This window comes from Rhipicephalus sanguineus, chromosome 7 (genome assembly GCF_013339695.2).
Source record: "Rhipicephalus sanguineus isolate Rsan-2018 chromosome 7, BIME_Rsan_1.4, whole genome shotgun sequence".
NCBI lineage: Eukaryota > Metazoa > Arthropoda > Arachnida > Ixodida > Ixodidae > Rhipicephalus > Rhipicephalus sanguineus.
In genome coordinates, this window is record NC_051182.1 from 25,171,285 (window position 1) to 25,187,221 (window position 15,937).

At 45.9% G+C, this 15,937-nt stretch overlaps 1 protein-coding gene across 2 annotated transcripts in view; it reads left to right on the forward strand.

Annotated features, from left to right (window-relative positions):
- Positions 1 to 13,036: 13,036 nt before the first annotated feature.
- The window catches only part of LOC119399333 (pseudouridine-5'-phosphatase), a 31,360-nt gene continuing 28,459 nt past the window's right edge, over positions 13,037 to 15,937 (forward strand). The window contains exon 1 of one of the 2 annotated variants that reach the window (XM_037666151.2): positions 13,037 to 13,268. In XM_037666151.2, the coding sequence (XP_037522079.1) occupies positions 13,196 to 13,268 (73 nt within the window). In that variant the 5' untranslated portion in view covers positions 13,037 to 13,195. The remainder of the gene's footprint in view (positions 13,269 to 15,937) is intronic. The other variant, XR_007416825.1, reaches the window with a different exon arrangement.

Sequence of the window (15,937 nt, forward strand, 5' to 3'; positions counted from 1 at the left end):
GCTTGCTCGGGATTTTACGGTAAGCAATAAGCTAGGGAGAAATGAGAAACAGTAAGCATGACAGAGCTGTGCAGGCAGCAGCATTGAATATGTGTAAGGTCACACTTTGTAACTGCGTGCAATACTTTCAATGCACTTATTATAAGGTCAAGAAGCATTAATCAATTTGACGTGCAATTTCTTGAAGTTAGAAACTAATAAAAATAAACAGTATTCAGGAGCTGAAACAAAAGCAAGTGACCACGTGACAGGCTTTTGTTAGGTGTTCGGCATAACAGCATGAAATTTGCTTTGTCAAGGCGTGTTTATATATGCACAATCTATTTTATTTGTTCTGAAGCATTAAATGGGCAACAAAAGCATTACATAAACAGCCTGTTGCTAAATTATATTCACCTACGTGTCTTAGCACAAACAAGATGAGGACAGAAGGTAGACACGTAAGCGTGCTGGTCCTGTTGCTACGTCTTTCTTCTGTCCTTGTCTTGTTTGTGCTAGCACACTTACATTCCTCATGAGACAACTAGCCTATTCAGATCCTTCTGCCTCCTAACGTGTTTACATAAGCAACCGCACAGTACCATGCTAATTAAACCACTACCACACAGCAGTGTAATGTATACAACTACGTGAAGGCAGTACACTCATGTATAAAAAGCAACACTGACAGAATATGAAATCTGCTGCTTCGGATAAGGTTCACATGGTCACTCTGACAGAATATGAAATCTCGCATTGTGCATGCCAGTTTTCATAATCGTGGATGCTCGTTCGTACAATATTACTGACAAGTGAAGGTGATACACACGCACCATACTGCACGAACACGTCTCTACGCTATGCTGAAAACACGGCTCCAGCTCACTATTAACATTATTACGTTTACCCAGTTCAAGTCAGTGTCTAAGCGGATAGTCAACACTTCACCATTAGTTTCAGCTTATTATACCGCTTCGCACACGAATCGCATTGCACACGAACGTGAGCACAAGGCTGCACAGTAAATGGCGTTGCAGCATTGCTTTGCTGTCTTAACAACGATGCAATGCGAGTGACGCTTGCGTCCTGCTCACTATGATGCTCATCAGACAAATCGATCATCATACGCATGGATGTTATCTCAGTTGTTACAAATTTCCTTCCGTAAAGCCGTACCGATGCGTCGTGGCTCTTTCTGCTCGTATGAGCGTAGTCATAGCGAATCGGTAGCGGGGACAATGACAATGTTTGTCACTCGCAAATGGGCATAAGGCTGCGTCTCTACAACGCCTCGTACGCGTGCGATAACACAGCCTTCCGCGAGTTGCGTACTTTGCATAATAACATGTGCCACTTACCTTTCATACTGTCACGCATTCGGTATCCGGTCTCGTGTCGGTAGCCACGGGCGTCAGCCATCAGCTGCGGACATGCTGCGGAGTCCTACGAGCGCCCGTAGTACATTCCTTCGATTCCTTGAACGACTCGTACGTGACTGGCGCTCCAAAAAACGCACGACTTGCGCACGATCTTTGCACATCGCAAAAGGGAGGGCGGCACGTTTGAAATTAGTGTTCTTGAAGACGTAACGAGCTCACGAGACGCTGACACAGAACAAAAAATAAATGACATTTGGCTTTGACTGTGGATGGCTTTGGCTCGCAGAGTTGATGAAAAAAAAAAGAAAAATACGTGAGCGAGTCAAATTAAAAAGTGCACGCATGTTATTCGAAAAACACAGTTTACAATGAAAATAATAGCTTATCTTGAAGAGCAATTTATGCAGTGTAAGCCAAATAGTACTTCAGCAGATTTTCCTTCTTTGTTGTTTGCGTTTTCATAGCAGACGATAGGCTTCTAGCGCGGACAGTGCGCTTTACTTTTCCATCGGCGGTCGAAGCAGTGCTCTGCATTACTTGTATGTACAGTGCGTTCTTATTTAATCAGAGGTCGATTAAAAAATAGTTGAATTTTCACATAAGACAGCATTTTCTCTTTCAAACAGTGGCATTTCGTACGTACATTGCGTCGAAGCAAAATGAATTAACAAGCTATCGTACTCTGCTGGTGTCGCCGCTACGTACTTACGACGCTAGCACGTACATTAGAGCTCCCTGTACGGTAGAAAATCTTTGTTTACTGAGGTAATTAGCCTTTGTTCAGTGCGGAGTTAGTGATCGAGCGAGATCGCAACTAGCGCGTCTCGGAACAGTACGGAGCTATTCATATCTAGATCACGCCTGGTGTAGACGACGTAGCACTGATTTAATTGGCGCGATGGTTATTAAGTAGAACACAGATATTATAGGCCGCAGCTTTTACTAAAAAAAATGAAGCCTTCGTACTGCCAAGCGCACGGGCGGTATCCAATAAAGAAAAAGAAAGAAAGAAAAGCGCGCGGGTGGTGTAGCCGGTTAACGCGCAACGCGGACAGCTTGGTAGTGCTGTTGTCTGTGGGTTCGACTCATGGTTAATTTAAACTTCTTCCTTCCGTCTTCTTTTTTTTAATATTTTAATACACTGCTGTCTCCTGGTAATGTACTGTCTGCACACTAAAAAAAGTACAAATATACACCAACTGTTACCCATTATGTTGTTCTGTTGTGGCACTGCTGTTTGCTTGAAAACGTTTCGTTTTTCACTGCAATATGGTTCAAGATATTACAAAATAAGGAATGCTACAAGTGGAAGAACCAGATGAAAAATGAGGGGCACAATGTCAAGAGACCAAAAATAGGCAATATGGATTCTTTGGAAAGTCATATCTGCATGATTGAGCTCGAATAAATGAAAGTAGGTTCATTGCATAGTATATGACTTTATAAGCACCCTAATTCAGGGTGTTTCAAGAAATGTGTCCGAAAATCCTCAGAAATAAAAACATGAGATATATTCACGCTGCCTTCATAATTACTTTTTTTTTGTGGTGGCAAATTAAGCTGAGCAGAGGAATAAATTACGACAGGAATCAAAGAAATTGGGTTATTTAACTTTTTAATTAGTGGAGACAAGTGGTCCAGTCCAATGGGAAAATTGCAGCCCTTAATTCTGCGAAGAGCCTGTTGCCACTTTTTGATTTTGCGAAAGCAGCCGCTGGCAATTACTAGCGAATAATGAAATCTGACAAATTTCACAGGCGAAACCGAAACTCGGAACAGCACAACTACCTTTCCGAGATGTCCAGAATGAGCGAGCGTGTTTTACCAGCCACCGATTAATTGACTTCGCTTCGGGGTTGTGCGGATTTCGTGTGCAATTAGAGCACGTATGGTGCCCTTACGTTAACAAATGCAGAACTAACACCACTGCAATCGCCGTCGTGCATAGTGACGTCATTCTGGTCGTCTGCCAGTTGCGCTCATTGGAGCTACGGTTTTGGTTTCGCCAGTGAATTTGGTTCAATTTCATTCCTCCGCAATAATTACCAGAGGCCGATTTCTCAAGATGTCAAAGCGGCAATGGTCTTTTTGCCGGAAGGACCGCAATTCTCCCTTTTGACTCGACCGCGTCTCTCCGCTAATTAAAAAGCTAATTAATTTATTTTGTTTAATTATGGTGTAATTGGTGTGTCTAGTCATTTCAAGATGTCTCCCACCACAGAAAAAGTAATTATGAAGGCAGCGAGCAAATGCTTCAGTTCCCTTATTTTTGGCGATTTTTGGACACATTTACATTCATATTTGCATCCATATATGGGAGTATACAGCAATATATAAGCCTTTATATGCATATAAATACACTCATATATGGGATTATATAGCCTTATAAGTGCCCTTATATGCATATCAGTACAGCCATATATGGCAGTACATGACCTTATGTGAAGCCGTATATGGCAGGTTATGGCAGTATATGGACTTATATGAACACTTTTATATAATTATATAAATTCATATATGGCCATATATGACTTTATATGTCCCCTTATTTGATCATACACGTCCGTATATAAAACATATATGGGCCATATCTGGCACTTTCGTAAGGGTCCCCACGTCCAGTACCGAAAACAAATGGATCGTCGTAGTTACCGACTACCTCACCCGCTACGCCGAGACAAGGGCCCTACCCAGAGGCAGTGCCGCCGAGGTAGCGAAGTTCTTCGTTGAGAACATCATCCTGCGTCATGGCGCCCCAGAGGTTCTCATCACCGACAGATCTACGGCGTTTACTGCTGACCTAACTCAGGCAATACTGAGATACAGCCAAACGAGCCACCGCCGGACAACAGCGTACCAACCACAGACCAATGGCCTCACCGTGCGGCTAAACAAGACCATCGCCGACATGCTGGCCATGTATGTCGACGTCGAACACACGACACATGGGATGCCATCCTTCCGTATGTGACCTTTGCATACAACACGGCGATGCAAGAAACGACACAAATGACGCCGTACAAGCTGGTCTGCGGAAGGAGCCCGGCAACGACGCTCGACGCAATACTACCAACCGCCACCGACGAAGACGATCTCGACGTTGCCGCCTATTTGCAACGCGCCGAAGAAGCTCGACAGCTCGCCCGCCTGGGCATCAAGAACCAGCAGAGGGCCGACAGCCGTCACTATAACCTTCGACGACGCCGCATGGAGTACCAACCCGGTGACCGTGTGTGGGTCTGGACGCCGATACGCTGACTTGGGCTCAGTGAAAAACTTCTTCGGCGATACTTCGGGCCATACAAGGTTCTTCGACGTCTCGGCGCTCCTGACTACGAGGTCGTCCCGGACGGCATTACGAACTCTCAGCGACGCCGCACACGACCTGAAGTCGTCCATGTCGTGCGCCTTAAGCAGCTTTTGCGCGTTATCGAACCTGGGGACTCTACTTTTTCCTTTGGTATTGTAATTTATTTGTGTATGCACTTGTTTTTTTTATTTTCCTTCTATGTTCTGTCGCAAGCATCGAGACGATTCTTTTTCAGAAAGGGGCAATGCCACGCCCGCTTCTTCTTGTATTTTGTAGTATTCGGGTTTGACCAGCAAGAACGGTTATCAACGCTCGAAGCTGACCGCTCCGCAGTGTTTGAGAAGCTTCGCGATTGTAGTGGATCGTTTTGTTAAGATTGCGCGCAGGACGCGAATAGTCTACACTATTCTAGTGCTTGCGCGACAACTAGTGATAAGACTGGAAAGTTCGATGCATGATGTGTAAAAGACGGTGCATCCCAGCCATGGGCAGTTGATCGACGGTCGACGCTCTGTTCACCGCTATTAGTGTATTGCTGTAGTTTGACTTTCAGTTTCCCGGCCACAACTTCGGCCAAATAAACAGTTTCATCTCGGACGTGCTGACTGCTGTCTTCGTCGACGTCACGACCCCTTGAAAATTTGTACCGTTAAACCTTGTAGTGTTAAACCTAGTAGTTTGGCATCGGTCGCAGCCATGGAGGCGAGTGTGGAACACTCTTTTTTTGCCTGTTGGCGTCACGTAGCACGTGATATTTTTACGAGCCGGCAGCTGACCAATAATCCCTCGAATTAATCCTTCTTATTCGCATCATTCTTCTCATAATCTCTCGCATTAATCCTTCTCATTATGAAAGCATGTAGTTGTTTCTTGTTATTTTTTTAATCAGTAAATTAGCCTTGCAAAAGCAGATTTAAATTAGTGGTGCTTGATATACAGTGCATGAAACCGGTGAATATAAACTGCAATGATGCCACCAGAAGCATCGTCAAAAGTAAATTCATCCTGATAAAAACCTCATTCTGCATTAAGACTGTCCAGGCATTATTAACAAGTAGGTATATAACTTCATTACTTCTAATTGCCCCACTTGCCTAATCCTATCTCATTCATACCATGCTGTGAAACCAATAATTATTGACCTACGAGGGGTATTAGTAAAGTGACCAGCTCATTTAAAGTACCTGCTAGCCCCAGGGCTACCCTCATTAAATTGGAGGCTTTAATAAGTACTGCGGCGCATTGATACCTTCAAGAAATTTTTAGCATACCCTTCATAGCCATTTTTTAAAGACTTGATGATGCATCTCCCCATCTGATGACAGGCACTTGCCTAATTACCACCCCATCTTTCCAACAAGCAGCCCCTGTAAGAGGCTTCAACACATGCTGTTATCGCGGATCACCGTGAGTTTCCTGAAACCACCTTGCTGTTAGCTCTGGCACAGCATGGTTTTCATAAATCATTTTCTTGGAAAGCTCAACTTGCTTCCTTGACAAACTGCACCCATAATTTTAGACCACTCTTCAATAGCTATTTTTCTTGATTACTCGAAAGAAAATAATGTGAACCATAAGCTACTACTTTTCAAAGAAAATTAATTGAATATGGATGATCATCTCCTATGCCTAGTCTGAGTATATATTTCCTTAATAATCATTTTCATTTTGGAGCATGTGATGGCACGAAATCTGGAGTACCACTGGAGTCTGTCGTAGGCATTTTGCACTTCTTTAAAGGTGTCGTGGAACAATTTTGAATTAATCCTACAATAAACGAGAAGAATCGCTTGCCACATTTTTTTTACAGAGTAAATTGATATGGACTCGTTACAAAGGCTGAAGTTGGCGGCGATGCTGTCCGCCGCATCACCACTAATGAGACAGGGGACGGCGCGCGCATAATTAAGGCCAGCGCGCGCTGTTAAGGCGCACACACGCGCTTGCGTACTATGTATGCTTTACCGCAATACATTTCGTGCACTTCACCGCATGACACAACTGTGTTGAGGCAATGTTGGCTTTTAAAAAGACGTTTAAGTGTAGGGAACTTAAGCTAGACAATGCTCCCAGCAGTAAAATTTCTATTTTATAGAAAGTGCAGCAGACGTTAAAGGGGTCATGAACCACTTTTCAAAGTAATGATCTAATGGCCTCAGTATCGGAGTGTACTGCCTCCCGAATCGATTGCCGCAAAAATTTCTCGAATCCGTCAAGAATCAGCGGAGTTACGGGGGTTTGGCGCACGCTCCCAGCGCTTTCTCTCTTTTCTCGTGCCGGCGAGCGCACTGGAAGCTAGACAGGGAGGGATGGCATGGGGGAAAGAAGTTACGCCAGCGCGCGTCATGAAACGCGATCGCTCTCCCGCTGTGATTCGCTTGCGCGAGTGCGGCTACCGTGTACTGAGGAGTGCGGCGCCGGCAAGTGGCGGCACCCCGCGGCAAGAAGCGCATCTGATCCGAACGCCGCTCTCGATTTACGTCGGCTATCGGCCAATAAGCATGCTATGTCTCTTGCGACGTACAGCGGACAGACGCCCCGCCCACCGACGAGAGTGAGAACCGGCCTCTGTTTGAAAAGAGGGTGCCTGGGGAAACGGCAACTTCGCGCTCCGCTTGTGGCCATTACGCGGCGCGCACGACTGTAATATTTGGCAGAGCAGTTCATAGCCGTGTCAGCTTTCCGCAGGATGTGTTTTTTCAATCATCCCAAGGGGTGCTTCATGACCCCTTTAAACGGGGTAAAGCGCCGAACGCTTTACCCCGCCTAACGTCTGCTGCACCCAGGGCGCAACAACGGCGGCCCCTCTTTATTCACACATGCCCCGAACCCTAGCGGATGGATGGATGCATGCTGTGAGCGTCCCCTTTATAAGGGGGCGGTGACAAGTGTACCACCAGGCTCAACAAAAAGATGTCTTTCCATTTTTCTTTTTTTTTTTGTGTTGGCCTAATGCCTCTACTTCGATAAAATTTATCTTACTACAGGAAAAAAAAAAACGATAAATTCTCAACCCAGTTCTCTGCCCTTTACGGCAGACTGTCCTTATTTTTCCCATTACTTATTTCTGTCTTTTTTTTTCTCTAATTTTCTGCCACAAATACTCTAACCGTCGCTTACTTATTTCAATCGCGAGTGCGTACAGCTTTCCGTTGTCGTCCCTAAAACCCAAGGCTTCATGTGGGCTCGTGCCCAAACATACACCTGGGCGGTGCCCACTAGAGCACTGCACGGGCCCGGCGCGGCCCGCGGGCCGGGCCGGGCCGTCCGAAGCGTTCTCCGGCAGGCCCGAGCCGGGCTGGGGCTTGAAGTTGCGGGCCTGGCCCGGGCTTGAAACCGCAGGCCTGGGCCGGGCCCGGTTTGAGGCTGCGGGCCGGGCTGGACTCGGGCTCGCTCATTAAAAGGCCGAAGTCGGGCCTTCGAGCACACGCGAACGCTGAGGCAAAAACCAGTCAAAAAGACGCCGGACAAGGGGAAGAAGTGACACACACAAGGACTGGACTAGCCACTGTGCTTTATTAGCTGACAGCACCTCCCAGAAGAACCACGGCGCATGCGCTAATCACGTAAAACCATGAAGTCGAAACCCAAAACAAGAAAAAGCAAAAGCAGAAATTGGCCTACATACGGCCAAGAATCTACCGCCAGAGTGACAGGAACTCGCATTCCTTCTGCAGTAATGAAATAGACGTACTGCTTACACAATCATCGCGGTGCGTGTTTATATGATAAGCCTCAAGGATTTCGCGCTCCTCCTTGCCACCCCCTCTGCCTAAAATCTTAACATTGGAAAACAGCGGCATGCACACAACCACAGATCTGGCAGTGGCGGGGAAGATTAGCCCCGTCTGACGTGTTCAACGAATTGTGGTGCTCGCGCAGTCGTTCATTCAAGCATCGGCCAGTTTGGCCGATGTATACTTTTTCGCATGTTAGCGGAATCGCATACACAACATGTTTCGCGCAGGTACTTGGTTTTATGCCGAATAGAACACACCGGAGTGCTAGTGTTTCCGCGAGCGACACGTGCACACAGCGCAGAAAGTTTGCAAGGCGCCGAAAAGACAACATCTACGCCCTGTCTCAAAGCGACTTTTTTCACATTGTGGGAAACCTTATGTATACATGTAAGGCATCACTACAACACTCTTGCGCTGGGAATCAATTGGTTCTGGACGTCTATTCGCCGGCCTTTTCACCTTTTGCAGCAGCGTTTCTGCTACAGCTGTCAGGACCTGCCTGGGAAAACCCGCTGCTTCCAAGCGCTCAACCTGGCAGTCAAAACTCGACTTAACGCAGTGGTGGCAACTCTTCTGCAGTGCATTACGGAAGCAGTTACTCGCGATCCCTCTCTTCACAATTTTTTAGTGCGCGGACGAGTAGAGTAACAAGGATTTCTTGCTTCTGGGAGAAAAGCACCAGCACAAATGTCCATCATCCCTAAAAGTAAGCAAAAGATCCAAAACCCTAATGGAATTGTCAACCGGAAGTTCATGAGTAAAAGATAGGGCGTTAGAGCAACCTCGGAAGAAACTCAGAACTTGTTTTGCCGCCAGTGTGACGGTGTCATTAGATGATAGCTTTAAAATGATCAAGAAATCATCAACATATCTAACGATATGACAAACACGTGAATCATGAAGAGAGCCCTGAAGCAGGTTGTCAAACTTGGCTAAAAATATCTGGCAAAGAATCGGTGCTACGCACGCCCCAATACAAATTCCTTTTTTCTGTAAGAACTGCGAGCCATTGAATTCCACGACCGTGGAAGAAAGATACATAGTTAACAGTTCAAGGAACGCGTCAGCGGACAACCCACAGGCATTTTGAAAGGAAACAGGACCATTCTGATCAATCAGTTCACGCACAGCTAAAAACAGTTCACCATGGGGGATGCTATAAAACAAGTCCTCTATATCAACAGAGAACGCACCATTGGCGCCTGGGAATCCTTTCCTGAGCAGCTCAACAACTCCAGAGGAGTTCGCTACACTGTCAGGATCCTGCAAGGTCAAGGATCGCAGATAGCGCTGCAGAAACTGGCCCACAACTTTCTGCCACGTGTCCGCCTCTGTCACAATAGCCCTCAACGGGCAATCCGGCTTATGGGTTTTTGCGGTGAAAAACACCCGAAGTAGATTGCCTTTGCAAGAACTCACCTTCTGTGGCAACCAGATTGTGCTCCTTTAGGAAGCTGACCACAGAGGACTTCAGTTTTGAAGGCTTGTGTTGTGAAGGCAAGAAATTCTTAGCAATGGCTTCCGAGGCTTTTTTACCAAAGCTTCCCGTGGGAAGAACCACGAACCCCCCTTCCTTGTCCGCTTCAAGTAGCGTGAGGTCGTTGTCAACGAAATGATTCACAACGCGATGAAGCGCCTCCGAGCTCTTCTTGGGTCGACAGTCGACGCCTTTGCAGAGAGCATCGACTCCTTCGGACAAAACACGCTGCTGCTCATCCTTCTCAGCCTTCTGAGCTACATGACGTACACTCGCCAGAAGTTCATGCCCGCTGATTCTTGGCTCCAAGCTGAACTTGGGGCCCTTCTGAAGAAGGTTATTCACAACTGGTGGTACCGAGGCTCCCTCCAGAAAGGTAACGCTGTCACTGTGGACCTGTGGCCGTATTTTCTTAGGTAAAGACCGCCGCACTTCATGCCATAACACCTCAGTAGCTTGGCTTGCCATGCGACGATGTTCTTGCAGGGAACGGACGCCAGCGAAGTCGCTATGCCCAGAAAGGCACAAAATTCGAAGACAATCATGCAAGAACCGCACCTGTCTCCAGCACTCTGATTTCCAGATCTTGGTCATACACTTCCAGTGGCCCGAAGAAGGCTCCAATAACCCGAAGAAAGGAACGGACGCCAGCGACTCCGCTGGCGTCCGTTCCCTGCAAGAACATCGTCGCATGGCAAGCCAAGCTACTGAGGTGTTATGGCATCAAGTGCGGCGGTCTTTACCTAAGAAAATACGGCCACAGGTCCGCAGTGACAGCGTTACCTTTCTGGAGGGAGCCTCGGTACCACCAGTTGTGAATAACCTTCTTCAGAAGGGCCCCAAGTTCAGCTTGGAGCCAAGAATCAGCGGGCATGAACTTCTTGCGAGTGTACGTCGTGTAGCTCAGAAGGCTGAGAAGGATGAGCAGCAGCGTGTTTTGTCCGAAGGAGTCGATGCTCTCTGCAAAGGCGTCGACTGTCGACCCAAGAAGAGCTCGGAGGCGCTTCACCGCGTTGTGAATCATTTCGTTGACAACGACCTCACGCTACTTGAAGCGGACAAGGAAGGGGGGTTCGTGGTTCTTCCCACGGGAAGCTTTGGTAAAAAAAATCACAGCATATCCACGGAGTGAATGATGATGAGTGGGCGAAGCTGCGGAGGTTCATCGGTAAACCGTGAATCTTCCGTGAATTCTGCCCAGTACATCATCACTGACGTGAGATCGGGCGCGTTTATACTAAAGGTTCGATGAGTTATGACGACTTGCAGCTCACTTTAATTTTACATGTACGCTGTGAATTTTCATTGTTTAGAAAACCATTGCTTTAGAAAACATCTGGCGTCTTTCGTTAAGCAGCTGGCGTCTTTTCGTTTTGCTTTAGAAACATCTGTCGTTCTTTCGTTTTGCTTTTAGAAAACATCTGGCGTCTTTCGTTGGTTTATTTCATCAATCAACGGCGTTTTGAACAAAATTTTTATTGTTTAATCACGCACAGGAGAAATCTCACCAGGCACTACCTTGGAGGTAAACAATGGTTGCTAATGGGAATGAGAGACAGAAGAAGTCGGCTTTTAGCTAACACTTACACTTCTACTTCTACTAACGTTTCCTACTGGAACATGCCAATGGCTGCTAATGGGGAATGAGAGACAGAAGAATTCGGCTTTTAGTTAACGCGCACGCTGCGAATTTTTTATTGTTCAACAACGCACAGGAAAAATCTCCCACCGGCACCACCTTGGAGGTCAAGATCTGGTACTAGCGTTACGACTGGTTACGCACTACGACTACGACAACTACGAGGGACGAACGGGTGCCGCTTTAAGGAGCTTCGGCCCTAAAATTCTGGAGTGGGAGCTCTCGAAACGCCTTGCCAGCGAAAGTGAAGCCAGCTTTTGCGCACCAAAGTGCTCGGAAACATGCTCTTTTCTGGTGGTGCCCACTAAGACATCAAATGGCTTTGATCTGTCATTTTAAATGCTACGTTAATTATAAAATAAAAGATCGTTGTTGCCGACAAAAGTCACCCGTCGAGAGGAGTATTGGCGATTGATATCCAATAAAATGTGCCATGACTTTGAGGCTTATTTACGAAAACTAGTAACACAAAGACACACTTGCACCAGTATCTCTCTGGCGTGCGTGGAAAACGCTCGCTTTCCTTCGCCAAACGCCGATGGGTTATTATGCCCCTACTAAGATGGCGGGGGCAGCCGCCATCTTTTGGTGGGCACGGCTTCACTATTGCGCAATAATTGCCACTCCAGCAATTTTGTTTAACCTCCTTGGTTCCAACTAGCTCAGCTAAACGTATTTAGCCATTAGGCATGTTATCTCTCTCTCTCTCTCTCTCTCTCTCTCTCTCTCTAACACCAAATATAATTCTCGGGTTGGTATCTGGTGCTATATCCTCCCTTTAGGGAAAGAAAAACACACTGGCTACGTGCATGGCTTCACGGCGTCATAAAAAATACCACAATCGCTTCGAAACACCACATGATTGCACGAATGTACTCGCGTCCAGATTGAGCGGATAGTGAATCACTCACCCGGCGAGTAGCAGCATGTTGAGCAGCCCACGTCTCCAGCAGTGGCGCAGCCAGGGGGTGGCACACCGGTCCCGTGCCCCCCCCCCCCACCCCTCCCGAATTTTTTTTCTGCCATGGGATACAGACACTCGACACTCGACCACACTTATACTAGCCCATACTCCACGTCGAATCAAGGGCGCGCCCTGCCACCCCCCTCTCCATCTCCCCAGCCACATTTCTGCCTGCGCCACCTGTCTCCAGTGGAGAACCAGAAAGAGAGCTTCCTCTGCGAGTGCATCGAGAAAATAGAGAAGAGAATTGCGCTCTTGAACGACTGAAAACTAGCAGTTTGCCAATGAATGAGCGACACAAAACAAACGATGACTGCACATTGCTGTGTGCGCTTTGTGCGTCTTCTTCTGTTGTCCTGTTGTTCTTTTTAGGCTGTCCCTTCAAGAAATTGCTGCGGTTTTTCTACGCGTTGTGCACTCGACTACGTTTCTTCCCCTGTGTCGCGCTCCTCTACTACTACCAGAGACTACTACGCTTCTGCAGCACGATTCGAAATAACCGCGGTTCCGCGGTTGCGACTTATCCAGAGACCACTGCAAGTCATAACGAGTCGTAGACAAAGCTGCGTGCCGGTGCCGTGCGAGTTTTAATTGCCGGTTCTAGCCGGTTCCAAACTCGAGTTCCTGTGCCGTGGCGTTACTGAATCGCTTTGACAAAGCGTCCTCAACTATTTGCAAAGGAGGAGCTGCCGAGTAGGGTACACGATATGGCAACCGATTCAAGGGCCGCCTTCAAGCCGGTTACACACGTGCTTTTTGACATGGATGGTCTGCTTCTGGGTAACGATCCACTACATTTATCTTTTGTCCAGATTTTAAACACCCGGGGCCATCGTTGTTGTGGTGAACACCGCACTTGGTACACGATGCTTTGGATTCCGGGGCCATGCGAATATTTATAAATTTCCGATATCGAATCGAACAGCCGCTGTTCGTAAATGCGGATATATTTTCGAATAGTTTACATGTATCTCCAGGTTGCAGTTGCACCGAAGCGAACACAAAATTGGTGCAAAAGTGCGGCATATTCCATCTACGCGGGCGTAAGCATATGTGCAAATAGCGCTTACGCAGCGCAGCAGCCTGTGTCGTTCGAGCAGCCCATAATTTACGATCATTTGCACATAAGTGTTGTGTGCAGGTCGAGAACCTGCATATTTGTTGCTGCTGGGTTGCGCTTTTAGTATTACGAATGTTATGAATACTAAAGTGTAAGCATCACTTCGTTGTTATTTTACAAACGATTCATCAGTATTTGAGAAGTATTCGTTTCGATGTTGGTACTATTGAATTAGGGTCCGTCCAGAAAATTACAATTCACCCGGTCGCGGCGGCCGCGTTTTCGATGGAGGCGAAAATGCTCGAGACCCGTGCGCTTAGATTTAGGCGCACGTTAAAGAGCCCCAAGTGGTCGAAATTTCCGTAGCCTTCCACTACGGCATCTCTCATAAACATATGGATTTGGCGCGTTAAGCCCCAACGGAAAAAAAAAAATCAAAATTCGCACACTTCCAAGTTTTGATGGCACCTAACGGTGCCTGGCTGCTGGGGTGGATCACAAAGTGTCTTGATGAAGCGAGCTATGAGTGCCTGTGATGTAGTCGATTCTAAACACCCGGTGGTAAAGGTGGTAAAACATTAGGTGGTAAAGCTTAATCCAGAATCTTCTCTCTGGCATGTTTTATCATTGTACTGCACTTTTGACTCGTGAAACCACTGAATTTTGTTACTCTCTGCAAGAATGTAGTTTAAGCAGTTTAAAGTAATCCATTCTCAAGTTTCTGTAGACACTTTGTTAATTCATCAATCTACTAATTGATGTCCAACAAAATTTCCTCTGTCAAACAAATTTCTTGTACTAAAGTTTACTGCAAGTTACAGAAAACGAATTGCCTGTTATGTTGCCATTTCCATTCGGAACAGTACAGAATTTTGGCAAAAATTGCTGCTGTTAGTCCGTTTTAGCCACCCTGCAAAAACGTGGTTCCTTGCATTGCTTTAATTAGCGTAATTATTGGCTATTCAGAATGCCTGTGTTGTCGTTGATGTTCTTTTGAAAAACCACACGCACTATTTTGCAATGTCAGTTCATTCCTGTGGTCACTGAAAATTTGTTTTATCCCGCCTTGATGGGAGGCCCTTACAGCTTTTATACTTGGGCTTCCTTTATAAAACATATTGCCTCAATGTATTATGCTGTAAATGCATTTTTTTTCTTAATTAACATGATTGATTGATTGATTGAAGGCAGTTTTCAGTTTACTCTTGTGACTGGGACTTTCTATTGTATTATACTTACGTGGTTTCTCACATCTTTTGTTTATCCAGTATGTGCATAAGCTAAAATTCTACACTACAGTGATAGGATAGACGGGTGGGCTAGTCTGAATTACATTTGTGTAATGACATTAGCGCACAGAAAGGACAACAAAGAAACTATCACAAGGAAGGGTCATGTCATGTGATACTTTGTTCGTCTATCAGCTTTTCCGCGCTCTAAGTTCGTTACAATGATTAGTATTAGTACGGCAGATCCTCCGATATTCACACTTGAAAGGCACTCAAAATCGTGTTTGAATCATCAGATGAAAGCGTAAATATGACACGGTGCAACGTATAGGGACAAGTAGAGATGGTCAATTAGTGCACGCATTGCTGATACATCGTTTACATTTTTTTCTTTTTATTTTTCGCTGCTCTTTTTTTTTCATTTTTATGTGCATCGACAAATGGAGGCAGCCAATTGTCTTTCTTGTCTTTTTTTTCTTTCTTTCTTTTTTTTGGCTGTTCTGAAAAAATCTGAGCGCAAATGTGTAGCCATGGGGAACAAAGACAGCTAATGTTTCTGTTACGGATTAGCAAAAAGTATAAATTCACAACATTAACTGAATGGTGCAGTTTGAATTGTGCAGCTGTAAGTACACTGAAAACAAAACAGGCCAACCAAAAATTTGAAATTTCTTTTAATTCACTGAAATTGTAAGTTCACTGTATCGTAGCTGTTGTATTCACTTTTGTTTTTCTTTAATTCACTTGCCGTTGTTTTTACAGTGAAGCCATGTATGGCTAGGGTGTTCTGTTTGTTAGCAAGCATAAATGTGCCACAGAAATTGGGCATGCCCCACTAATCACCACTGGTCCATGGTTCTTAAAAATCGTGCACAAAACGCCAAGTGCATGCAGCAAGCCAGACGAGATGATGCAAAAAAGGCACCCTGCTCAATTGGAAAATGTTAAAGGAGCATACGCAAAATTCAAGAGGGACTTTCTGGACAGGCATTTACAATTTAGTTGCAGGTCGTGTGATCAGCGAAGGTTTGAAATTCTATGTCACCTCTGTTGTAAACTGTGCTTACATGGCACATCGAAAAAGACAAACAGGACATGGGCTCTCGACCAGCAGAATGTGGACGTTAGGCTTGTTACTTTATGTTCACCATGTCGGGATG